A 27,863-nucleotide genomic window follows, 5' to 3' on the forward strand; every position below is an offset into this window, starting at 1 on the left:
AACCTCAGTATGAATATAGCTGTTTTTCAGAAGGCCTCAGAGGTTTAGAGAACAATAGTGAACAAACATATTCATGAAGACAAAGGAACACAGTGGGCAGGACCGACATAAAGTCTTGGAGAAGCTTAAAACAGGTTTTGGTTTACAAAATAATATCACATGTTTTGCTATTTTTTATTGAACACTGTTTAAAACCATACATGTTTGAGTCATGTTTGCTCTCTGTTCCAAGCCATGTGGAGCCACAGTAATCAAGTATTTCCAATCAAAACTTTAGACTTATATAATAGAAGATTTACACTGTTCATCGCCTCCAACAACCACACAAGCATATTACCCCCATGGTGAAACATGGTGGTGACAGCATCATGCTGTTGAGCTGTTTTTCTTCAGCACAGCACAGGGGTTCCAGACAGATTAATCCTTGTAGAAAACATGATAGAGGCCCAAAAATGCTGAGACTGAGAGTGGACATTCCCCTTTCAGGCAGACTTGCACTAGTTCAGACAAAGACATAATCATGTGTGAGAATGGCCCAGTCAAAGCCTTGGCCTAATTCCAACTGGCAATCTGCTTCACAAAGAAGACCTGGCAAACGTTTTAGTCTGCAGATATGGAAAGCCGATTAGAGACAACCCAACAAACTTGCAGATGTAATTCCAGTATTGAAGGTTGACAATTATGCTCTACTTTGTGTAGTTATATATGTTTAGGCTACTACAATCCTGATAAATTATGTTTAAATTTGTAATTTTAACATTATCAACTGTGCAAAAAGGTTTTTGAGGTATGGATGCATTTATGAGCTGTTCATTGGGTGCCAGTCTTTGGGTATTGCCAAACAACAAAAAGCTAGTTTTGTGTTTTGTGTTCTAATTTTACTGTTGTTGTCTGCTTCTAGAGTGCTACATGGAGATATGCTATTATTAATCGGTTCGTTTTGGCATTATTGTTCTGTCTCTGTCCATTATCGTTGTGTTTGGTGTTTTTGCTTGGATTATTATCTCTAATTTCCATTTCTAGCTCTGACCCTGAATCGATCTTTCTCGCGCAGTTCCAGTCCCCGACCAGCAGGTGGCGGAGCTGCTCCCTGAAAGCTGGTCAGCGCTGGAGCTGCCTTGCCTTGATCTCCATTTTGTATGTTTTTCCTGGAGGTTAGCACCTACTTCCCCAACGGCTAGCAGCGCAGCTCAGGCAGTGTGACATTTTTGCATGACTACTCACTGCAAAATCGGACCCGGGAAACTGAAAAGCAGACAGAACACACCCAGATTCACGAGTCCTGCTGTTTGGTGCAGTCATGTAGCGACGATACGACGAGTGGGGAGTAACAGAATCAGTCAGCGTGTTGTGAACTGCCACTTTCAACCAAAACAATGTTGACTGATGACCTGTGGACTCTTATTAGCAGCCTGTCATATCAAGGGTAAATATGATAGTTTTTATTATATTTATTGCATACGGTTAAGTACACTAACATAACTCAATAATAGCTAGACGTGCACTTACAATGCCTGTGGTAGCCTTTAGCCCCTCGAAATGTAGCCAATTTAACTCTTAGCCACTCTGCAGCCTAGCATGCTAACAGTTCGCAAAATGCTAACAGTAACTCATCTCGGATTTCGGTGACATTTAATTATCTTTGCGTTAAACTGGTAGCCGAATCCCTATTGCTTGGGTTTGTTATGAAAAGTGTGTAATGCACGGGGATAGGTGCCCGAACGTTTGTAATTATTTTTGCAAACTAACGTCAAATAGCCTAAGCTAACTGTCAAACGCCATGGGAAAGGGGGGGCTGTCTCCGCTGTTCACCCAGCCATTCAGCCATGCTGCTGTAAGGACCGCTGAATATGCATAGTGGGATGAGGGTCCAAAAGGATCCAGAGGCCCCGGGCCTTGCTCCAGTGTTTGGTGCGATTAACGGCTCCTGCTGGGAAGTTGTTTGGAGGAAATACATTTACAAAGAGATGGGATCTGGCGCAGAGTTGATGTTTTACATAGATTACATTTTGTAGTTGGAAAAAAAATTAAAGGTTTTATAGCTGTAAAATAAATGAAACGGAGTCCAATTCCGTCTAAGAGGTGAAAGAAATTCAAAACTATGAAAGGTAAAAACGTGAACAAGAAATATCACTACACGGTAATCCACATTGTTTACTACGAGGCTCCTGCACAGCCAGGAAATGCAAATTAACCAACGAGCTGCTAATATAGTATATCCGCAAAACTGTAGTCGACCAAACGCACGTAATGAAGCAGATGATGGTTAACCATTAGGTCACTGGCTTATAACATAATTAACAATGTTTTATGACCATGCATATGGCTCTATTAAGTGTCTAAGCAAAGCTAATAAGCCAAGGGCAAAATAACACAAACAGCTCATACGTTACTACAAGCGCTATTTTTAGTCTCTTTTTGACTCTTTTTGACAAATATTTTAAATATTATTTTAAAAAATGCTGTAACAAAGTTGTAATAGAGTGGAATTGACCTATTTCCTCATTATTGTTTTTGATTAGTGATAAAGTCAATTACGGACCCTATTGCTTTTTTCTACTGATTGATGATTGATTTATGTAACACACACATGGTCCACAAAGACATAAAAATAAATACACATTTAAAAAAAAATAATTGAATGAATCAAAATTAAGAACTCCCATATTTCTTAGTTTATCAATACGTCAACCACATCATTTTTCCAGTTTAAGAAATATCCTAATCTTCTCAAGACCCCCATGACCCAGAATGGGGGGTCCTGACTTCTGCCACAGATAAAATGTACAAGATCTGATATGCCTTGCTCAAAGGTTACGCCCACAGAATGGTTAACAAGATCCCTTCAAACTGCCTAAGTCGCTTGAAAACACAGCAGAGGCAGTTGTTGGGAGACCTTGCTCTGCAGCCTATCCACAGATGCTTTTGTTAGGCTTTAGTTGCTGATTATTTTTTTTTTTACCCCCAAAAACTATGGAAATATTGGGAAATTTGATAACTGGAGAGATTTTAAATGTTTATAGGTCTCCTGCTACCTGGTAGGTAAAAACAAAATTGTTTTGTGGCAACCTGTCAGTGATACTAAAATTTTAAACAAAATGTTTATTGTAATCTATTTATTGTAGCAAAGAAAAAAAACTCATGGGTTGTTATTACAGTCATATTAATGCTACCTAAACTATTTAGTTTCATGTGACTTTGTAAAGGTTTGTAAATGTTATACCTGAATGTAGAATAAACACCCATTCCATCAAAATATATTTTCAGGTGACCATTCTAATTATGCAGAATATCACCTGTTTTTCTATTCTGCTTTTTATATAGTAGCAACAGTATGACAGACCAATATAGCTGTTCAGTCAGTCAGGCTATCTGCTCAGGTGCCCAGCCTGCAGGCAGCTGCTTATGGGACATGGCAAGTTTAGTTTCTTACCTTCTACAAAGGCGTCACCTTAATACGATCAATGTTGCTCCTTTAGTTCCCACACCATGGCTGTTCTTGTTTTAGTGATAAGAAATATTTTTAAACAGGGGCGACATGGGAGAAATGTAGGAATGTTTTTTAATACAAGCTGACCAACAATTGGCAGCAACATGTGAGGGAGGGGAAAGCTGTATTGCTTCATGTTCTGTATAGCTGGTGAATAAATATAGTTTCTCTGTCATCTCTGTGAAAAATCCCAATATATCTTGATGCCTGGGACCAAAAGCAACTTACAAAATATCATATTTTAAAGATAGATAAAAGGAATTATGTAGCCTGTAAAATGCTGACCTATGTAAAATCTGTGCCCTTGTAGGCTGCACAGTGGATTATAATACAGTTTGAATCATGTCCAAACCTTCAGCAAACAGCATAATCTGTCTGTAGGAACTTGTTTGTTTATTCTTGGCATGTCCACACATGTTCTTGTTACCCTTAAATTAGCTGACAGACCATACTTTTGACTCCAGCAAGGCATCTAAGCCTTCAGGTTTTGCCTTTGATTTTTTTTTTCTCAGATAGCAAACAGAAGGAGCTTACAGATTCATTTCAGAAAACTTGATTTCTGAGCAGATTTTGATGTTTATAGCTTGCCTTTGTTTTGTAGAATCTCTGTGAGACTAATGTTACCATATATAGAGTTATTGTTTGTATATTTTCCAGCTATCTGGATAGTTAAATTCTCAAATTACTGTAAAGTGGGATTCTAACAATGTCTTTTCTTCCCCAAATCAAAAGATGGATCAAGGTGGAGTGAAGAAGATAGCGTACAGAAGAAATGACCATCTAAGCAAACTGGTCTACACTGAAAGCCCTGAGGAGGGAGGTCTTCTAAAGGTGGCTCCTCACAGTGCCATGTCCATCACCTCTCCTCCTTCTGTTGTTCTTCCATCCAGCCCATTAATGCAGCCTGGACAGGTGACCAACGGCCTCAGCAACAGCCCACTTCCAGAGGAGCTTGCCTCAGCCCCTGCCACGATCGGTTCCTCGGTTGACAGTTCAGAAACCAGGGGCCTGACCAAAGATCAGAGGCCTGAAGAGCTACAGTTGTTCCAGACGCAGACTTTCAATACTTTTGGGCATCAGGTCCTGCCCCAGTTGGATGCCAGCATGGCAGACATTACCCAGTCCTCCATGGACTCCCTCATCGGGGGGTCGGATCCCAACCTATTTGCTGTGAAAACGGAGGATTTCTCCATGGATAAAGGTGAGCAGGACCCCAACGATCTGGACCATGCCTTTGACCACATTGGCAAAGATGTGGACATGAACCAGAAACTGTTCAACGAAACCAGTCTGGATCTCCTTCAAGAGTTTGACCTCACCGCATCCCCCTCCGATTTTTACGTTGGGGACGATGATGCCTTTTTGTCCACGCTGGCAGACGATTCTTTGCTCACAGACGGGGAAATGAGAGGGACAACTGAGAGGGACGTGAAACCCTCCGTGGTCGAGAGCGTCGGCACCACCAGAGTCTGCGACAGCAGTAAGGCATCAAGCCCACTTGAATCCAAGTCCAAGACTCCTTCTTTGACCCCTACAACCACTTTTCCCGCCGTGGTGAAGAAAGAAAAAGATACCGGCTTCATTCAGCTCTGCACACCAGGCGTGATTAAGAAGGAGAAGACGTCTTCGGGGTATTGTCAGATGAGCGGCTCAAGCCCCATCTCTATCTGCGGGGTGAGCACTTCAGGGGGCCAGAGCTTCCACTTTGGAATCAACGCCAGAAACAACGACGCTCTGCAGGAGAAGGACCAGAAACCCGTGTCTGGCTTGTTCCTCCCAGTAACGACCATCAGTGGAGCCTGGAACCGGAACCAGGGCGACAACTCAGCAATCCGCAGGGCCAGTGAGATTTTCTCAAGCTCTCCCTCCTTCTCCTCCAGCTTTGCCAGGTAAATAAATGTTCGATTTAATCCTCCATAACCTTTAGAAGATAAAATAGTGATAATATTAGTGTTTAACAGCAAGTCATTACAGTACATTGGAAGCCATGTTTTTTAACGGAAATTTTTGTTCTTCTAATAAAAGAACTAAAAGTCATTTTAGTCACTTTAGATGATAGTGACTAAAATGAGGCCCCGTTATGTCAAAGCATGGGCCAGTATGAGAATGTCGTTGTATAATTACGTTGAGTAAAGAGTTTAGGCAAACTCTTAAAACATCTTTCCATACAAGGTCTTAAATTGCCTTCACAGTCTTACATTTGTAAAATGATTCATTCATTGTTTCTTCTGTTGACTTTTCTGTTTTTAATTAGTTTTTGAAGGAAATATTTTGTTCTTTATGCTTTAGCTCTTGACTAGTAATATGGATTGACAACAAATACATTATATTTAGCCTTTTTTGTGTGTGCAAATTTCTGGAAAAAAAATAGCCCAAAAGTGACTTCTTGTGGTTTAAGTAATTGAAATCAAAATGTTTGTCTTAGTTCCAGCTCCTTTGTCATCAAAATGTGCATATAAGGAGAGTTTGGCCTTAATCCAGGGATTTCATATGTTGTGAGGCTTGCTGTGCTTTAAGGAGTTAAATTGAGGTAACTCATAGATGTGAAATGACTGGAGTCATGCTAGAGCTGAAAAACACAAAGATAAGAGGACAAAGTGCTGCTAAAATAAGGCAACCTATTGATCATTAGACATTGATAGTGACACAAAGGCTTTAGCAAAAATAAAAAAAATAACTTGTAAAAATTAGGGTTAGGTTTAAGTGCCTATTAAGGATCATATTTGAAATGGGTTGATTGGTCCAGTTTTAGTTAGTGAGGCTGTAGTCCATAGTATGTTGAGCCCTATTGGAAACAATGTAACTTTTCTTTTGTGAACATGGAAAAAGTCTGGCAGTTTTCTTTCAGCCAACTGACTGGCAGTGCACAGTAGTATCCTGGGTGAAGAGGTAGTTCTGCGTCTCTCAATGCTGCTTACAGCCGGAGAAATCTCTGGTCTCTGAAACTTTCTCAGCACAAACAGTGGGAGTGGAACGATGGAAAATTTCAACTTGAGATTTTAAAACCAGTTAGTGGTTATCGGCCCCTTCCTGAACTGGACAGTCGAGCTTATGTTGGGGTTGGTACCACTAAATATTTAAGTGGAAGTGAAATATCTTGTTAAATTGTTAATAAAGCTGCAAAAAGGTGGTTTAAGAAACATTTAGTTGTCAAGTCAAACTTTATCCACAGTAGCCCTCATCTGCGAAGTTGTACCGACTTCTTTTACTCTGTTTTCTAAACCCGCCACTACTTTTTATAAGAGAAGATTCTTGCAGTATTTCAATAATCTTTTTGTCCTGACATGCATGATACCAGCTTTTTCATTCTCCTAATTTTTATAGAAAGACGGATGACACCTGGAATGATCTGTTGCATGCTTCTAGATGGGTGTTGTCATGCTTTGCAAACGTTGGCTGCTGATTGTTTGCTTGGCTTACATAACCTCTGTGCAGTGAAATGGTTTATGTGTCATAATTGCTTGTTGCTGTTGTAGTGTTTGTGCTGCTTTGAAATGAAAAACGAAGGCAGGAAAAGTAAAATGGTTCTTCCCGTTATAAGAAGCTCTTACAAAAATAGAAGTGTTTAAAACAACTGTTAGTTGTGATGGTAGTCATGCTATTTATAGTTCAGACCAGACAGAGCTGAATAACCAGACTCACAATGTGATTATCAAATGCATGTTATTTGTTTGTCCATTTTGTCTTATATTCTTTCTCTATCTTTTTTATTTTTTCAAACCCTTTACTATTCTTAAGTTAGAGAAACGCACAAGAATTAAAATGTGCTTATGCTATAATATATCTGTGGAAAGGAAAATAAATTATATTCTGTTAGTGAATGGCTTAATTTCCAGTCAGATATCACTTAAAAACAGATGTTTGTTTTATCATGTTTATAGAAACATGTTTGGAATAAATTTGGTGTGGTAAACTGAAGAGGAAATAATAAAAAAATAAATAAGCTGGTGACAGTAATTTATCTGACTCAGAAGAGTCCTTGTCCCAGTCAGCTAATGCACATGGCCGAAGCACCACCATGCTGCAGCAACAACAATTTTCAGTGCTAATAGTGTCACCGAGGGAAATTTAAGTAGCCTGTCACAAATGCTAAGGCTATCTAGCATGGCTAACCGATGACAGCGGATAAGATGTTTTCCTGGAACGGTAAGTTATTTCTCCGCCATTAGCACATTGAGTAGCAATACACAAAGTTGATAAGACAGTGTTTAAAACTTCCTCCTTGCTCTGATTGGTTGTTTTTGATCGGGAGCGGTGCATTTTTGCAGACGACCATATTAGATCAGGGGGAAGATAGAGGAGCTGTCACATACTATACTGTCAACCTAGTGACCATTTTAACAAATATAAAAAAATCAAAGAAAACATATTGTTATAAAAGTTACATAACTTTAAGGGAAGTTAGCATATTTAGCTAGCCAAATATAGAAATGTAAATGTATTATCCTCCCAAATATTTCATCCAAGCAATCCTTTGCAGTAATAATATTCCGCACAGTGACATTGCTATGACAAATCAAACTCACTATAACTTTAAAGATTTTTTTTTTTTTTTAGGAAACCTGGAGGTAAAAAATAGGCCTCTAAATTCTGTGCATTCCTACTAGAAATTGTTTATTTTGTAACATTTGTTGAATGTAATGTGAAAGCTTGCTGTATTTATGTTATGTTTTGGAGTTTCAGCTTGATGCCAGATAAAGCCGTCGTCACAGAGAAAAGAACCTGCGTAAATAAGATAATGAACCGACTGAACTTGCTTAGTGAGAGGTTCCTTACAAGCAATTAGGAGAAAGATTAACTTTTTTAAAGGGGGAGTTCTACTTTGATCTGAGTGACTTTGTTAACTTTTGCAGGAGCCTAAAGGGTCGTCTGCTTGTTTATGATGTGTCTCTGTTCCACTATGCAGTCATCTGTTGTTGCAGTAATTTATTGTTAGTTGCAAGCTAAAAAAAATATCTTTTTTTTTCTTTGTTTTTCCTGAGTTTTTCTACAGATTTGATCCCTGTGTCATCACAAAAGCATGTGCAATAGCCACACTTGGTTTAACAAGTAGAACGAACAAATTATGACCTTCAAAGATCACTCATGCATCTCCTATAAGATTAAAATTCTTTGGATGTATTGAAGGATGAAGGGGCCTCATTGTTTCTGTACTTGTTTCAAAAGCGTTGCATTGACATTTCTGCTGTAATTTTTTCATATAGCCAGTATTTAGACACCCCCCTCTCCCCCCCGCCAAACCAACAATGCATCTTTCATAGCTTTATTACTTTGTTGCCCTTTAAAGTGTTAGGAAGGAGGCATCATGTGGAAACGACCAGTTCTCGTGTTTGTGTCGCTCTCACATTCACGCCTGTCTGGTTTAGTATCTGACAGGGAGCGATCAACTTAGCGTTTGCACGCCACAGTGTTGACATTGTGGTTTACTTTGCTTATTCTCGGTTCCACCTTCACTATTCGCTGACATCTGTATGATTGGAAGGTGACCAGGAACAGATGGGTAGAGACATAATATACACCTCATCTTCTCCTAACATGCAGCTCAGATCACCCTGTCTTTGTGTTCTGAGTAGGTGTGTGTTTGTGTTTAAGCTTAGGCTTACTCCTGTGTGTGGCGTGTGGCTGTTTGCCCTGTCAAACATGTCAGGGTGTAAGTTCAGCATTTATGTGTGTGGAATGAGGGGAAATTTGTTTTTCTTGGGACGTTTTTGTTCATCCTGAGGCTTGAAGGCTGGAATGGTTTGAGGGTCGTCAGGGGGTTTCTATCAGGTTTTCCTCTTCAGTTTCACAAGCAGTGCTGCACCTTCTTCCTACTAAATATGTCCTTGCCTGGTACTGAATAACCGACCTGCCGTAACCTCATACTCTGACATGGTTTCTCTGTGAAGGAGTGACTCAAAGTTACCCCAGTAAATAATTATTTCTCTCATAGTTATTATTTTTTTTCTTGTTTGTTTTAGCAGTATGACTTCCAAAGCTCTTATTTACCTATGATAAAGAATAATTTGCTCTGGGAAATGTCAGCTTTGTTACTATTCTGGTGGAATACACACCCTGATTATTGGCTAACTGGTTTGACTATGTGAGGTGACCTGATTGAATCTGAGTTGTTGTGAAAAGAAATACCTGCAGGGAATTGCGAAAACACGCCGAAACCGAATTCCTCTGGAAGATCCCGGCTCTTTATTAGGCCTGTGTTTGCTAACCGTTGTTTGTGAGGAAGGCATTTCCTCCCCAGGCCCTGCAGACCTGTTTTGAATATTTATTAAAGAAGACAAAGCGCCGCAGGCTATTTGGTCTGTAAATTCAGGCTTGATCACTACCATGAGTCTTTAGGAAGTCTTGGGGGCTTTTTTTAAATTTTCATTAAGTGTTTTATATTGATGAGCTCTTATAAAGCTGGCTTCCTGCACGTGCAGACAAAAGCAGCATGGTGTTGCCCCAGCATCCTGTTGCAGCAGCATGCAAAGCTTTACACAAACTTTACATGGCTCTGTTAAAATGCCAGCTTTTTGAGCCTCAAAAAAATTTAGTCCATGAAGAATTATTTACAAACATTTACAACTTTATGTGAGTGTTACAAGGTTTACAAAGAATACAAATAAACTCGCTGTACAAAGCTATCACTGAAGAGAAATTGCAAAAGAATTGCATAGCATGGACATTATCAATAATTGGTCTTGATTGGTCTTGATAGGACAAAATCTGTTGTAATCTCTGCTTTTGTTTTCTTCTAAAACAAGAACCTCTACACCAGGAAGAGTTCTCCCAGAACCTTTTGGGGACTGGGTTATGGTTAGAGCCAGGCTCTGAAACTAGACGTTTTGTCTCGGTGGGTAGAATAATTTGCAGGTCGAAATACCAGTAGCTTTTCACGCCAAACGTTCATATGTCTGCAAGTAACCTGAGGATAAAGAGGGATTTTTGCTTACAGAATCACTGGGAATGCAAATATGGAACCAACTCAACAACAGATTGACTTAAGAAGAAAATTAAGGTTTTGCAATGGGTAGGCTGAATCAAGAGGTAAAACTAACACAAAATCTGAGGAGTCACCTGATAAAAGCTGTGGGTAGAAATGTCTTCATTTGGTAGATTTGGAGAACCTTGCAGTGGGGAAATGTCACCAAGTCAGGCTGCGGGACACAGACAAACCCCTATCAAATGAAGCTGAAAATGAATCATAATGTGCTTCTACAATGTGTCAAAGGGTGTCACCATACAACCAATTTCTTTCACCAAAACTTTATTTTTACATTAGACAACCACTGTATGTTTTTCATGCACATACTTGTGGCCGTCCTGATTCCAGAGTTTTCCGTTCATCTTGTATTTCCAGCATCAGTTCAGTTTTAGGGCCAATACCTCTAAATATTTAAGTGGAGCTGAAACAACGTGATAAATTGTTAATGAAGCGGAGAACAGCTGGTTAAAACTTAACAAAGAACAACCTCATCTGTAAGGATGTGATGTCCTGTGGGTGGGGGTAGCAGTAGCTAAATGGCGTAGTTTTAGCCTAGCTGCTCATGGTTTCATTGAATTTCATGAAGCAGTAGCTGTTTTATTTGTTCAGCTGTTTTTATTGGTGTAATTAGGACAACAACCTCTGTATTACTGCTACATGAATAGACAGCCTGTATAGTGTGTTAGTGCGGTAGCTCATTCAGTACAATTCACATGAGTTTTCACTTCACAATGCTTGTTGCCTCAGGTTTTTTACACAACAAGATCAAGTAACTGAAGCACATCCCCTACCAACCTGTCTGCTATTGTCTAAGTTATATTATGCATTATACAAGCCTACAGCAGTCTTTAAAAGGTAAACAGCGCCAACTGCATTTACTTGATAATACAAGACCCCATCTTGAATTAGTCTGGAGGACATTTTCTGTTTCAACAAGCTGTTGCTTTAAAAGTATTGGTTTGACTTTTTGTACTAATGAAACTAACAAACACATCTGCAAATTTTGTCTATTATTTACACAAAATGAAATAATGGTTGCATTTTAAAAGGGCTATAAGTTCTTTAGCTGGACTTTGTCTGGTAAAATTATGAAAGCAGAGTGCATTCACACCAGTTTTTTTTATGCTACAGAGAATAATGTTGTCCAAAAGCTTCTTTAAAGCATTTAAAAAGATCGACATTTAAAGTGAGTTTAGTGATTGTATCAAACAGGGTCATGACTTTGTGCTTATATCTATTGATCTATAAACTGTAAATGTATCCTCAGCATTTTCATAATGTCCTTCTGTAGCAGAAGGTCATGGATTGAGTCTATTCCTCCCTCTGTTGATCTTTTTATTAATTACATGGAATAACACTGTCTCTCTCCTGTATTGATGGGATGAGTGATGAAAATGAAAAATGTAATAAATGCACATAAATTCAGACTTAAATAATATTATTACCTATTATTTATTTACAATTTAGCTTCTGCTTCTATACATAATATTTTTTATTATGTATTTATTGGAAACAATATTGGTTTACCCCCCTGCAACTGCACCTTTTTGATCACATTACTGATCAGGTATATCTAACAGGGCCTTCTATGAATTCAGATATTTCCTTTTTAACGAAACTACTGACAGAAAACAGCAGATGGTTGAGAAGTGTCTGAAAGGCGGCAATGCAGAAGCAGAGAGTCGCAGTAAGTGAGATCCTGCTGCCGTCTGGAATTAGGCTGCCTGACGAGGTGCCTGGACAAGTCAGAGATCTCACTGTGGTGGGAGAACTCCAGGGTGTTTCTCACACGGGAACTCTGAGTATGCTCTGAAAAACTGACTGACTCACTGTTTAATAAAGCTTCAAAGAGGGGGAAAAAAGCATATTCAAGTGGATTACACCCCGACCAGATGCTGAAATATTGCGCTTTGTCTCAACTTCTGTTATTGAGTTTCTGTAATCAATAAACCCCTGCATGAACACGCAGAAGTTACATAAGTTTTTAAAACAAACACACACAAAAAAAGAAATCTTAAAAACTGTTTTTGTTGCTGTAATTTCTATGTGGGTATGCTTGTTGGCCCGGCGGCTGTTTTTCACAGCTGTAGCGTTTCCAGGACTTTGCAGTAACTTGAACTTACATGCTTCATAGCGGCTAACCGAGCCGAATACTGTAGTAGAGCTGGTAATTATCTGGTAATTATTTTTGTCTTCGAATGAAAGGTAGCGTTGTGGAAAAATCTGTGAATGAAGCAGTTCATGTGATTTAAGCAGCACTCTGATGCGATCCAGTTTGATTGAGCTGTTTCTGGACTGTAGGAGTTTTATAAATAGCTGTATGTTTTCATATAAAGCCCACATCGTGCGTGAGAGTGTTAGTCGTTCTCAGCTTTCGCTATTTGCTGATCGCTTGGTCAGAGGAGCAAATGTTGCTGCGCCACACCCCTCGTCTCCTCTCTGTCTGTCTGTCCTCTCCCTCTCTTGCTGTTTTACTGCTGCTGTACTACGCTCAGAACTGGTTCAGGTCCACTCAGCTGGTTTGATTTTTCCACACTCCCAGAACGTCCCCTGAGCCACATCAATACCTCCCTTTGAACGGCTCTTCTAGTAAATATTTGAATGCTTCATACGTTACCGTCTACAAAATGCTGCTATCTGAAATGATCACATTCTACTTGTTTTTTTTTTTAAAGCAAAACTGTGTTTTTGAGCGTCGGCGTCTAATATTCCCTTAAACAGGATTTGTGCATGCTTTCTTGCACTGGACACTTTCTTGTTGCTAAAACTCCATTTCACTTGCAGTGTTGTAACATTAAACCGCACATAAATGAATAAAGGTATGAGCTAACAGTTGCTCACTGCTGCTGATTCAACGTTGAAGTCCTGTTGAATCAACAAACAGAAACATTGCGCTGGAGCTGGATGCTTAAATGTTCTTCATGCATTTTAACCAGTTAAGTCGGACTCCATTAGCCCCCCTCCGGACCTCTGACATAAGCCAACTCTTGTTAGTGAAAATTGAAAACACTGGAGCTCTGTGACGGCCTCTCTGTGTCTGTCCATCTTCACTCCCTGCAACCAAGGGCAGAGAGCTTGTCTGTCAGCAGAAACTCTGAGCTGCTGTAAATCACCTTCATGCTTCAGCCTGCGTGTTTGTGTGTGTGTGTGAGATGCTCGCTTGTTGGCTTTGTGCATTCGTGTGTAGGTGTGCACGTGTGGGCGTGTCATTAGGGCCGCTGATGGCAGGAGCGCCCGCGCGTCTGCACGAAGCGCTCGCTCTTCTGACCTACTTTTCTTCCCGCCTCCCCACATCTGGCGCCGAGTGAATGCACCGGATCAAATGCCAGCCATTCCAGCTGCTTTCACACTAGTGCAGCATTCCGCTGCAGCCACTGCTTTCATTTTTCTGTTTACTTCTTGATCTGGTTTAGCATAAGCAAGGAAATTTGCTGTGTTGAGGTTTGGGAGAGGCAGCAAACTGTCTGTTGGTTTTGCCTCTCTTCCTTGTTTTTTTTTTCCCATCATTGTTGAGTCAGCAGAGTGAAACCTTGGAAAAAGGGGAGCTAAGGACGATAAGTTTCCACTCAGTAGACAGCCTTCAATTAATTTCACAGACCAGGAAGCAGGTTCCCATCTACACTGTTACTAACAGCTCCCTTTAGGAAATCTAATATGGAAACTCGGATCCTTTGGGGTTGTTTTTCTTTCGCTTCATCATGTTCAGCTTCCTCCTGTGGTTGTGAAGCCAAAGCTGCTGCTTTGGGCAAAAACAAAACAAAACAAAAAAAAGGTAATCGAAACAAGGTTGTAAATACAGCCGGGCTGATGTGGATAGAACAGAATTTTTTAATATGAAGGTGATTATTTATCACATAGATATTTGTGAATAACAATTCAATAGTATCTGGCCCTTTTTATGTCACTTTAAAAGCAAAAAAAACTTCAAATATTGTAATATTTCACTCATTTCTTCTTTTATGGTAGGAATAGCATGGCTTTGTTAAGTTGTATTGTCATTTTTATTAGAACTGAAATGATTAATTTCGACAAATTGATTTGGCAACTAATTTAGTTTTAATCTCTCAAAAAAAAAGGAAATTTGCAGAAAAAACCACATACTCAGAACAATAATTAAGCTAAAACGGTACTAATGTGTATGTATTTTGCATTGAGATTAAAGAAAACTTTTGTCTGTAAATATTTTCTATTGTTTAGCTGCCGATGTATCCGTCGCTACAAATGTTCAAGCGAACACTAAAGGAATGCTATGTTATTGCATTTTGGACAATGAAATGTTTTTTTTTCCTTCTTTTAAAACGGATTGAATTATTTGTTTATTTGCATATTTTAATGTATTTCTTGTATTGTACAAAAAAGACTTAAGTGGTTTAGTGAAAAATCAGCAGAATATGCCAATGGTAAATTACTTAAATAGTTATTAGTTCTTTTGATATATGGACTAAATATAGAATAAACACGTGCAAAGTTCAGTGGCTATTTAATTGTTTTCACAGCAGGTTTAATCATTTCCAGTCAGTTCATCGCCTTCGTGTGCTGAGAAAACAGAGAAATGACATAACTTCACTCAGCCTCACCCAGCTCTCTTCAAACAAGTAAATGCTGACAAATATGACTTGCATGCAGCCTTGCTCTCACACAATAGAGTTGAGGAATATATTAATAGTGACAATGCATAACTACTGCATGAAGTCTCTAAACACAATGGCTCTTTGGAGTGTCAGAGTGTCGCATGCTTCCCTCCTAATGGCCCTGTGTCGTTAGCTGACGCAGCGACCATAAAACATTTGACATCTTAAGAGCCTCACAAAGGTGAACACTGTATTTACGTTTGCCATTTGGCACAACGAGGTCCTTGCATGCAAAGCATGAACCGTCGCATTTCTTTTGGCATTTGTTAGCACACGCTGCAGATGTTTCTGGAGTGGGACACAGTCAGACTGTCTCCTCTCGCCCTCCCTGCAGCTGTGTTGTTATTCTGCGTGTGAGAATGATTCAGAGCGTGCAGACCAGTTCCTGCCTTACTATTTTGGTTGGTCTGACCTCGGGAAAGAAGCACTTCCTAAAGCTCGTCCCCTGCCTTCCTCCGTTTGCTCACAGAGGTTTGAGGGAGAGACGTTTGGGTCGCCTTTGCATAAAAAGCCATTGCACTTAAAACAAGTACGGTTGAAAGCGTGAGCTTTGGAAAATCATTCATTAGAGTTAGGTTACAGTTTTTTCACATCTTCAGTAGATTATTATGTGGTAGACCAACATAAAGTTTTGTGTGATTGTGACGCAGAGGGAAGGATTGTACATGGTTCTCTAAGTAATTTACTAATAAAAATTCAAAATGTGTGGCATTTATTTGTGTGCAGGCTTATATTTGAGCTTGAGACATTTTACAAAGAAAAAAAAAATTCTCCCAAGATGGGAAAACATGTAGAGACATACCCCAAAACACGGAGGTCAAGTTTATTTGGATAGCACATTTCAGCAACAATACAGATCAAAGTGCTTTTTTTTTTAAAGGAATAAATATTGTATTTTGTAAAATACTATAATGAAAAATCATCTAGTAAATACACCTCAAGTATTCTGAACAACGTTCCCCTTATTACTAGCCAAAGGCAGCTCTAAACAGGTGGGATTTTAAATTTGATTTCAAATAATTCAGTGTTTCAGCATCTTTGCAGAATTTTGCTGATGTAGCAAAAGGTGGTTCTACACATTACCTCAGAGCGGAGGGAGGTAAATGCACGCCACACTTTTTAGATTTAAATTTCTTAGAAAATATGAAAAATATGAATCCTTTTGTTACCAGTTTACCACTACTTTATTTTTCTATCCTGAAAAATTCAAGCACATGTCCAAGTTTGTGGTTGCAAAAGTCTCGAGACAGCTCCAGGAATGAATGAGTGAAGGAACGAACGTGTTTTGTGTTTGCTGGTGACCCTTCGGGCTAAAAGGTGATCATGAACTGGTAAGCGGGGCACTGGGACACTGGGATTATTGTTGGTGAACCTTTCCCCCATATATACCTGTGATCGATCTCCCTGCTGTAAACTGCAGCAGTCCCATTTCTGTGTGGTAATCTTGACAAATTCGATGCCCATCTCGGTGTGGCTGTAATCTTCTGGCCAATAGTAAACTCTCAGGGAATGCGAGAGCTTCCTGTTGACAGCGAGCATTAACTCATACAGATGGTTTCTGAAAGAGGAAATTCGGTCTCACCACAGAGCTCTGCAGCTTCAAGCGGTTTGTCTCCGACGGTCCACAAAGACAGATTTGTAGTTCTGTGTCTGATGGTATAGTTGGACGTAAGCTGCTTAATTTGAGGTTTGCTCGCGCGCTGGACAGCAGTGACTTCATTTAGTGCGCACTTGTTGTTGTTGTTGTTGTTGGGAGCGTATTGTGAGTGAGGTAATAGGATCTGAAAGCCCTGCAGCAAAGCCGACACCGCCTCACTGACTGAGAGGACAAACTGGTTCCCCCTTTATTTCTTCCACCGTCATTATCTTCATCTCTGTGAAGCGGATCACTGGCCAGGGCAGCTAAAAGCTAAAAGGGCTTTGAATGCGCTTGCAGTTTCTCTCTTTGATTGTAAACAATTAATTAATTCAGTTCCATGCAAAGATAAAGCCGTAGATTATACCTCATTTATTTGCATGGCTGACCCCTCCACCCCTCTCTCCCTCATGGTGTTTCTCCCACTGACCACTTTGTTCAGGCTGACCCGGCAGAGGTGGGTCTGTGCCAGCCTGTGCTCACAGTTTGCCATCTATGACTCCCGCTGCACACAGATGTTGGTTTGTCTCTGATAACTGCCCTCACTGTCGGCCCAGACGATGCACCAGCTTGCTGCTCCTAACTTGTCTCTGCGCTCGCGTATCAACAATTTTGACGAGCAACAAGTCCAGAGTGAAAGTGGATCGAGAACTAACTTCTCCGACTAGAAAAACAAAAGAGGCTTACGATTAGTTCTCCAGCCTCCGTTCAGCCGTTACCTTTTGAATTACAAGCCACCAAAGGAGCTGGGTTTCCCTGAATTCTTGCAGCTGCAAACCTTTTCAGTGCCTCTCTTTGTTTTGATACGCTGGATGTGTATTTGACTTTGGTTATTAGCGGCTTCTGTTGTCTGTTTTAGTTTCAGTCATGCATAGATAAACCACAGGGCAACATTTTAGGCTGTAAATGGTTTAATAAATTTAAATTCTGTTTAATATCTTTGCAACTAATTCAGCATAGCTGATTTTATTCCACCTAAAAAGTGTCTAATGATATGACTCGTGCAACATTTCAAACGTTCAGAATACATTTTACAAATATAAACAAATTGTAATTAAAAAGGAAAACAGTGCTTTGAAAACAAAAATCAAGATGTTTGCGAGGTTGTGCTTAAAAATGTACCGCACAATTAAAAACAAGATTTCAAATATGTTTAATCTTTAATTTCAGCAACAGTTGGAAACTCTTGAATCTGATAGAATAACTAAACGTTAGGGTGATGGCAAGGAGGCTTCCTGACCTCAAACCCTTGGAGCTCAAAGATAAAGTGAACAGTGAAGACATGCAAAGAGTTATAATGCTAGTAAAGATTTTTAGAGTTATTGCAAGGAGCATGAATCATTTTCAACATGTCAATTTTCTTGACTGTTTTTTCTCTTTTTAACTTACAAAAATGCATATTATGAAGCTGCGCTCTCCTTTTGGTGTTCATGACTGAGGCCAGAACTTTGTTCTGAGCAGAAAACTTCAGACCAGAAGCTGCAGTAGACAAGACAGTCTTCCTCTATGGCTGTCCTCTCATTGTAAACGTCATGGTAAAGGCTGGCAACCTGCTTTGTTTGGAAAAACTGTACTCGTTGTGTCACAAACACATATAGAGAAATGTTCATTTTAAGTTTTAAAGTGGTGAAGTAACTTAATACAATATTTTTCCAGTTGCCTTTTTGTAAATGTTTGATAAGAGATCTTTTTAAATAAAGCTAAGATAAATAAAAGAAAAGATAACTGAATAAAAGTGACTTTTATATAACAGTGTACGGGAGGAGTGAGTTGTGAATAATGTCCTGAAATCTACTAAAACAATTTGTCTGAAGAGAGGAGGAATTGAGAGAATTTGAGCGCTGAAGCTGGACCCATTTGAGTGATGACTAGAAAAAATATATACTTTTATATATCAAACTGGTGAAAAAAAAACACATTTACTCACAAAATAAAATGTTTGAAAGTACAACTTTTACAGCTGCACCATTTAGATTTAGATTATTCATCCAATTTATTACAGTGTTCTCTTGGTTTCATAAAATTTTAAGTGTACATAACACAGTCAGATATTGTTTGGTAAGCTGAGTAAACAATGTTTTGCACAAGTATTATGGAAGACCTATTGACCGCTGTGTGTTGTCAGCGAAGCTCAGAAAGCTTTTTATTCTTCCTGTCTTGATGTTTTCCTGCTACATACCTTCTTTTTGTATTACAAAGTGAATAAAACGACCCTGATTCAAACCCTGCAGAAGTTTGTTGGTGTGTAGGGCCTCTACTTGGAGACATTTATCATTTAAACCCGTTCACTGAGGTAGCATGCACACCCACCCAGACATGCACAGTATTGTATGTCAGAGACTCCATATCCTTTCAGTGTGGTTGTTTTTGCTGTGGCCACTGGGCTTGAAAGGGGTGTTGACGTTTGGCGCATGGTTGCAGCAAAGCCTGACATCCCCTAGTGGTGGTGTGGAAGAATGCATCCTCAACCAGAGTGGACTGGAGCTGGAAATGCTTGTGGTTCAATCAAAGGAGGGCGGGCTGTTTTATAGAAACCGCTGGATTTAAATGGTACCACAAATCTTAATATATTACAGTTATATAAACAAAAAGTATCCTGGGACTTTGTCTCTGCAAGTAAAAGTTTGTCTTTTTTATTGAAGCGTTTAGTGCTGCAAGTGGAGACTAAACGAAGTTTCCTTTGAGATCTTTGCTTTCAGCCGCTAAATCTCTTCATCTTTGTTTTCCTTCTCATGTTTCAGTTCCATTTCCAGACAGGAAGGGGGCACTCCAACATCCACAACCCAGGGAAAGAGCGGGACTCATAAAATCTGTCTGGTGTGCTCTGATGAGGCCTCGGGGTGCCATTATGGAGTCCTCACATGTGGCAGCTGCAAGGTCTTCTTCAAGAGAGCAGTGGAAGGTACAACGACATCACTGATGATTATTAGCATTTGTGATTTGCTGTATATGTTGACCGAAACGCTGTTGCTGTTGAGATACAAATATATTTAACAGGTTGATCTTATTTTGTGTGCCTCAGGCCAGCATAATTACCTGTGTGCTGGGAGGAACGACTGCATCATTGACAAAATCAGGCGAAAGAACTGCCCGGCCTGCCGCTTCCGCAAATGCCTGATGGCAGGCATGAACCTGGAAGGTACAAGCAAGCAAACAGCCTCCGAAGCAGGTTGTTCTTTTTTTTAGTGCATAACCTAACGTCTTTCTGCATCTCTCTCCCCGTTTTCTGTCCGAAAGCTCGCAAAACGAAGAAGTTGAATCGCTTAAAGGGCAACCAGAACAGCAACCCTCCAGAGATGATGCCTTCGCCGCCGGTCGAGGCTCGCTCGCTGGTGCCCAAGTGCATGCCTCAGCTCGTCCCCACCATGCTGTCCCTGCTGAAGGCCATAGAGCCGGACACCATCTACGCCGGCTACGACGGCACGCTCCCCGACACGTCCACACGCCTCATGACCACGCTGAACAGGCTGGGTGGGCGACAGGTCATCTCTGCCGTGAAGTGGGCCAAAGCTCTGCCAGGTTAGCGATGGGTGTAGCTGCTCAGGATAAAACGGCTGTCTGCTGCGGTTTGACTGAAATAGTATTCCACACGCATCAAATTTGTTGCTAGAACTTTAACATCGAGACTGAACCCGGGTTAATGGTGCGTATTTTTTTTTCCGTCTCGCCAGGTTTCAGGAACCTGCACCTGGATGATCAGATGACCCTGCTGCAGTGCTCCTGGCTCTTCCTCATGTCTTTCGGCCTGGGCTGGAGGTCTTACCAGCAGTGCAACGGCAACATGCTCTGCTTCGCACCAGACCTCGTCATCAATGAGTAAGCACTGCACCCTTATTTGATATTTTAAATGCTAATAATGAGAACCGGAGGGAGGTGAGTGTATGTCCACAGGATGCTTTCTTTCTTTTCTTCCATAAACGAGCTAATCAATAACCTTGGTCTGTTATAAATGTCCAGAGTTGAGTTGTTTGTAGCAGCAAGTTGAGGACTTTGGTTTATTCTGTCAAGGTTCAGGAATCTCTGAAAAGATTTTTTTTTTTTTTTTATCCTTCCTGAGTCCAACAGTGTTTTCTTAACATAACATTTCACTGACATAGAATCAATTTGCATGTAGGAGGTCTCCTCACAGATAACCTAACCTGGAAATGTTAAAAATTCACTTAATTTATGATGTAAAAAGTAAGTTGGTGTTGTTAAAATTTAACTAAGTTTCCTCTGGAAAATGTTTTAAATCTGAGTGTAGAGATCCTCAGAGCCACCACATGGTTCTGTCTGTGGGTGGCTCTAGTTCAGGCCGTCAGGTAAAGTTGATCCAATTAACTTGTGGTTTCCAGTTTATTCACGATGATGCAGGATGATGTTGCTTCAGTAACAAACCATGAATACTTCCATGTGTAAAGCCGTTTCAAATACTAGAAACGCATCCGTATACGAAGTTAGTTCTGACGTACTCTGTTGAGCTAGTTTATTTTGACGTAGATGTGCCAAAGTCTCAGTATTAGATTCATTTTTGTTGAGGCAGAAACACAACAGTAGCAGGAATCTGGCCTGTAGACACTGTGCACTTCTCTTTTTTATTACAAATGCTTGACTTCCAACATGTTGCCTTCTGTTTTGCTCCACCACACCGGATTTAAAGCATGTGCAAAGGCAGTGCTCAATTATATAACATAATTGAAGCATCGATTCAGTTTTTTCCTTTTTTTTTAATTTTTTATGATTGAGTCATTAAAGGAACCAAATAAATGTAGCTTTTTAGTGTGATTCTTCCAACATTTAGGCGTCATGTTTTTGTTTTGGTCCATGCAACGTTCAGCTGTCTCTCCATGTTGAAACACTCAGAAAGCACTTAGTTGTACTCAAAGGCTGCATCAAGTGTCGTCCTTTATTTTTACAATACACGAAAGTTGCAGTGCTTATTATTAATGTCTGATTTTGTTATTTTCTGGTTATTCCCTGTTTCTTTTAAGTTTGAATTGGTCACCCAGATTCAGGTCCGATGGGGCCAGCAAGCCCCTGAATCGAGTGACGTTTGTGTGTTTTTACCCGTTTGTGTTTGAACTCACCAGGGAGCGAATGAAGCTGCCCTACATGGCCGAGCAGTTTGAGCAGATGCTGAAGATTTCCAGCGAGTTCGTCCGGCTGCAGGTTTCCCATGATGAGTACCTGTGCATGAAGGTCCTGCTGCTGCTCAGCACAGGTCAGACTTTTGCTGATAATAAATGCAAACAGTAATACAAAGTACACTTAGCATTTATACCCTTTTCAATACTTTGAAATCTTATGAGCACAAACTTCAGCATGTTTTATTTTTCGTTATGAAGCAAACACAACGTAATGTAAAATTGTGATGAAAAAATTGTTTTTGAATTTTTTTTTTTTTTTGATTCATCAATACATTCCTTCAGTTTTCTGACTAGAAAAGGTTTCATCTTTCTTTTTAACTTGTCTTATCTAGTAAAACTGGAGCTACACCAAAAGTGGTTTGATTTGAATATTTTCCTGCGTGTTCACCTTGAGTGTCCCATCTCCCGCAGTGCCCAAGGACGGCCTGAAGAGCCAGGCGGTGTTCGACGAGATCCGCATGTCGTACATCAAAGAGCTGGGAAAAGCCATAGTGAAGCGCGAGGAGAACTCCAGCCAGAACTGGCAGCGTTTCTACCAGCTCACCAAGTTGTTGGACTCCATGCACGAGGTACGGCATGCAACACACACACACACACACGCGCGCGCACCCCCACACACATAGAATATTTGGATTCACATCAGCTGTAGAGAAAAGCAGCAAATGGTCATTAGCTCCTTGTTTGATGACAGAGATTTTATCCTTGAGTCAGCCATTTTTAATTATTGTTGAACAGGCTTTGTTCAAGGACGGAAAATCTTTCTAAAATAATTTTTAGTAAATAATTCCCGAGTTTAGGAAGAAATTACTAGTTTCACTGGCAGGTTATTTCACTAATATCGTGACATGAAATAATCTTCCAGTGGAAGTAGTACTTTTTCATCAATATTAGGGAATATTGACTTTAAACAATCTCCTTTATGTTTTAAGCTTCATTCCAAAGTGCCTGTAAAAGGGATTAAGAGGCAAACTTACAGAAATAATGACTGAACAGATTGAAGGTTTACCCAGTACAACCATTAATATTATATTATCTTTATTTTTTTATGCTACAACAACCATTTTTTATTTAAATTATCTATTTTTATTTTTAGGAATTAACAATTGGGTGACTTATGTTTGCAAATTGAGGCTTTTGATTTTATTTGGGGATATCAGAGTAAAAGGCGCAGTGCACAATTTAAAAAAAATAATTTTATTTGTAAGATACAATATTGGAAACCATGTATATTTTCTTTCTCACGACAATAATGCACTACTTTGTGTTGGTCGGTTCCATAAAGTCCCAGAAAACACATTGAAGTTTGTGACTTTAGCGTGACAAAACAGTGACAACAGTTCAATACATGCGCAAAACCCTTGCATGTGTGTCCGGTGTGACCCGCACTGGTTGACGGCCTTTTGTGGTGTGTCCACAGATGGGCAGCGGACTGCTCAGCTTCTGCTTCTACACCTTTGTGAATAAATTCCTGAGCGTGGAGTTCCCCGAGATGCTGGCCGAGATCATCAGCAATCAGCTACCAAAATTCAAGGCTGGAAGCGTCAAACCTCTCCTCTTCCACCAGAAGTGACTGTTTCCCGTAGCAGCAACAATGCCTTAAACTCCCACCACGTCACCTCACCAGCCCGACAAAACCTCCCCACCCCTTCGCCACCTCGGGAAAGAGCAACAACAAAAGGATTTTACACCAGTAGGGAGCGGTGTTTTCTAGCAGCAAGTGAGCATCTCTGTGCAGCAGGCTGATGGGTCTGTTGGGGTCGGGGGGGGAAAAGCAATGTTTGTGTAGGAACCAGACCGTGAGCACAAGACGTTTCGCTGTGTTGAGTAGTCTAAGATGTAGTGTCTAATAACGAATAGGAAATGTTTGTAAAGCTAATGGCAAAGAGAAATAGGCTAACATTCATGTTGTCTCAGGTGTCTTACCTTGAAATTCAGAGCGATATCTGAAATAGATAAAACAAAATATCTATGTAAACGTTCTGATAGTATTTTCTACATTTTCAAAGTAACAGTTTATACACTTTTCCAGGTCATCGTTGCCCAACGAGGCAACAAATCGGAATAACACGCTCTTATTACGTAGGCTTTTTATGTTCCACTTTTAGTTTTTATAGGAGGTTGTAACAAAATGTTTTTCAGTCGCACAGATACAACAATGAAAAAAAAACAACAACAACAACAGTTTTCTAGTGATTTTCAAAAGCATATTTTATTTGCTTTGATTAACATATAAAGTTGTGTGGGCCGGTATCTAATGGAGTCCTCCCACAAGCAGACCTCTTCCAGGTTTACATGTCAACTACAAAAGGGAAAAAGATGTGCCTTTTTTGCTTCGAATATCATCTAAGCCATTTTTTTCCTGCTATACGTGAACCTCTCATCATCTACCTTCATTATAAGTTGATTGTACTTTTTTATATTACACGCAGTTGCAGCTTTTCTCTTTTCTAGTGGCTGTTTATCTTTACAAATGGCAGCTCGCTCCATCCTTTGTGTGTAGAAGTGTTGTTCTCGCTAAGAAATGATATTTAGCCTGCTTCCCTTCCCCTCGATCCGACGCGCACGTCGGTGCGACGCGAGCACTTGGCGCTCTGCGAAAGGCTTTAAAAGACTGTGAAGAGAGGCTTGGTGTTGCGTATCGGTCTTTCGAGAAAGACTTAAAGATGGAAAGTGTGGACTTTTTATCTTGCCCCAGTAGTCTAATCTTAGAAGATATGTGATGGATATGTGCGTTTCTCAATCACAAGTGAAAAAGGGCATGTATTGTTGTGCTTGCAAGTTTGTCGTTTTTGATATTCGGACGTACTAATATCTGTAGATTTATTACTGCTAAAAGTGATTAGAAAATAACCGTCCTGCACCCCTTTCTCGTTTTTTGATTTTTAACAATCGTTTTGGTATAAATAGTCATAATTCCTCTGAAGACTTTTCCTCTGCAGTACAAACTTTGCTCTTTGTAAGAATTGGCTATGGGTACCTTTTAATCTTGAAACTGCATTTGTTTTCCTTAAGGAACAGTTACATTTTTTGGGAAAACTGTGTGTTGCAAAGATATAGATTGGTACTACTGTCATGTCTCTGCTATAAGCCCAAGTTAAGAACGTGAAAAAGTGAACTCCGTCTGAAAGAAAGAAAGCTCTTACCTCTGTTATCGACCATCTGTTTACTGAGATGAGAGACCTGGTCTCCACCAGCTGATCGTCCTTCTCTGTCTGGCACAATAGCAGGCTAGAGAGCTACTTCATTGTAAATAAAAAACACATTAATATTCAGAGATAGATATAATCAATTAATACTCAAGTTGTGCCTGATTTGATATAGTTATATAAATAAGTCATTTTTTTTTTGTTAAGAAAATTCTAAATTAAGTACTGCACTTATAATAAAATATGAATTTGAATATGATGCAGATGTAATGACAATTTGGAATCAAAGTAATCCATAAACCTTCCCAGTCACGGGTGTGTAGATTATTGTACTGCTAAACTTTGCTTTGAAATGATAAAATAGGGTTCGGTGCCATCCATTCTGGTGTTTCGTCGACCGCAGGATATAAAATACTGTAAAATCTCAAAAACTCTTGAGCAGCATGTAGCGCAAAGGGCTTCCAGTACCATGCTGCTTTTGTGTCAAATATACATCCAGAATTCCGCATTACTGTAGAGACATGATATGTATTAATCTCAGGTCTTAGCAAGAACACAACATATGATGGTTTTCCCCAGAAATCAATATAATCCTTTACAACAGAATAAGTAATGGCTTAATAAATAAGCAGCACTTTTTGTTCAGGCGTTGGTCGATCACGTAAACCTCCCACAGATGCTGATAGCTGATAAATATCTCCCTGTGTTCCCTCTGCAGCCCAACTTGACCTAAGGTTTGTGTGTATGTGTGCTGCACCCTTTGCATGTGTTCTGATTGTCTGCTACGTAGCCGTGCCCCGACGCCCCGCCCCTTCCCTGCTGCGTTTTTACAGCACTTTGCATCAGTTACCACATCGCAGTGAAAAAGAGTCCCATTACTGACTGCAGAGGCAGGCAGGACTGATTCTTTTTATTCTCTGGGAACTGTTTTTGTTTTTTTGTTTGCTTTCTTTTTTTTTTTCCAGTGCCAAACTCCTGTTTTTGTCTATTTTCAGGGATGCTAAAAGTTGGTCAGTATTTGTATTGTTTTTTTTTTAATTTTCAGACAAATCCAAGCATTACAGCGTAAACACTTGTCTGGTGAAAGGAGTAAGAAGCCCAGAGCTGCCTGACCTTCAGTCCCACGCAGTAAAGGGGGAGTGTCTGTCGGTGTTTCTGATTGATGCGTTGCAACATCTTTCTTCTAATCTGCGCAGCTTGTCGTCTGTTTGTCTCCTAACTCCCAATCTGTCTTTTACTTTAAGATTTTAATATGAATGTGATATTTAGAGAGTTATTAATAAATTAGATATGAACTGTTATTTGTAGATATGTCGTGAGCTGTCAGAAAGAAACAAAATATGTCAAGTGAACAACTTCAAAGTGCTCACTTTTATATATATAAATATATATATAAATATAAAACATGGCAAAGCGAACTGTTTTTAAATGTTTATCCCAAATACATAGAAAGTACCTATATATGTTTTACTCTGCTCCAGAGCTCAGGTTTTAAAAACAGATGATCTGATTCACACTTATGTTGATGTCCACCTTCTGCTCCGATGTGAAGAACCAAAAGCGTCCGACAGCTTCACACATGCGTGGCTACTTCTGTGTGTTTTGACGTTTTATTATTGTTAAAAGTCAGTCGACAGATGTGCAAAGTTGTAAGGAATCTGCCTCCGCCGCTCATACCGTCTGTAGACTCTAACAAACGTTCTGTTTTCCTCTGAGGTTTAACCAGAACAGATGAAAAACATTCTTGCTACCTACCTGTTTGAGGGTTACTTTCACATTCAGTGTATCCAAATCTCTGCTGCTGCTCTTCATCTTTACAAGTATATATATATATAGAGAGAGAGAAAGAAAGAGATAGATATACGTATATACATATAAATATATATGTAAGAAATCGCACACTTGCCTCATCTTGCCCAAAAATGTATCCTGTTTACATTTTTGTGCACAACTGAATATGCAATAGAAAAGACAGATAACCTATCACCTTCACCTTGTTTTTGTTTTCCATCCTTTATAACACAGTATAAGCTACTTTCATACAGGGGATCTCACTTCTAACTTTTGTCTCTGCAGGCCAGATTTTCTTGGGGGGGAAAATATTCAGAAAATTGTAATCACTCACACAAACGACCTATTTAATGTTTGAGTACAAGGTGACCAAAGGCGACACATTACACATAATGTCAGTGTAAACTCCTGAGCGCTCAGATGACAAATGTACAGCTCTCTTCAGCGGGTCCCGCAAACCCATTTTTTGTTTTTTTCTTTCTTTTTTTTTAAACAAGTCTTTGGTCAAATTGTGTGATACTGTGAATAGGATAGGACTTGGGCTTTTTCATACACAAACTGTTTGTGAAAGTAATCAACCAGCTTGAATCTAAGAAATTGCACTACCCAAATATTGTTTGAAAGTCTATTTTGTATAAAACATATGCAGACAGAAACTATGAGACTAACAAAGGGCGGATCACATTTCACTGGTGTATGTTTTCTCAGAAAAAAAAATGAGCTTTTTTTTTTGTTTGTTTTGCCTAAAACAAGTTTAATATGTACATATAATCCATTGTAAAGAACATGTGGTGTATTTGTCTTCAGATGGTTTTTCAGTACCTACCCCTCTGTATTATTTCTCCTCTGTAGCGTGACTCTTGTTGATCTTTCTCCTCCATCGATTAAAGGTCAAACCGTACGTGTTTGTGTGGTACTTCTCCAGTAAAAGCGTCTGTATGCTGACGTTGGCCCCATTCTGAACATTGGACATGGTAAGCTCGTTGTAAGCCCCCTCACCCCCCCCCTTTTTTTTTTTGGTAACAGCACTTGTTCAAAAAAATAAATTTCTTTTTCTCCATCTGACACCTGGTTTATTG

General features: G+C 39.7%; 1 protein-coding gene across 1 annotated transcript; it reads left to right on the forward strand.

Moving 5' to 3' along the window:
• The first annotated feature begins 1,128 nt into the window (after window positions 1-1,128).
• nr3c1 (nuclear receptor subfamily 3, group C, member 1 (glucocorticoid receptor)) lies at window positions 1,129-27,849 on the forward strand. The gene is made up of 9 exons (XM_032554296.1): window positions 1,129-1,426; window positions 4,223-5,379; window positions 19,463-19,623; window positions 19,744-19,860; window positions 19,959-20,240; window positions 20,393-20,537; window positions 21,791-21,921; window positions 22,259-22,416; window positions 23,265-27,849. Exons 2-9 carry the CDS (start codon window positions 4,223-4,225, stop codon window positions 23,415-23,417), a joined length of 2,304 nt encoding a protein of 767 aa, XP_032410187.1. The 5' UTR covers window positions 1,129-1,426; the 3' UTR covers window positions 23,418-27,849.
• Window positions 27,850-27,863: the final 14 nt, after the last annotated feature.

This window comes from Xiphophorus hellerii, chromosome 23, assembly GCF_003331165.1.
Source record: "Xiphophorus hellerii strain 12219 chromosome 23, Xiphophorus_hellerii-4.1, whole genome shotgun sequence".
In the NCBI taxonomy this organism is placed as follows: domain Eukaryota; kingdom Metazoa; phylum Chordata; class Actinopteri; order Cyprinodontiformes; family Poeciliidae; genus Xiphophorus; species Xiphophorus hellerii.

Coding starts and splice junctions, on each gene's coding strand:
- nr3c1 (XM_032554296.1), top strand. CDS start 4,223: ATGGATCAAGGTGGAGTGAAGAAGATAGCGTACAGAAGAAATGACCAT. Junction 19,624..19,743: donor CTTCAAGAGAGCAGTGGAAG/GTACAACGACAT, acceptor TGTGTGCCTCAG/GCCAGCATAATTACCTGTGT. Junction 20,241..20,392: donor GTGGGCCAAAGCTCTGCCAG/GTTAGCGATGGG, acceptor CCGTCTCGCCAG/GTTTCAGGAACCTGCACCTG.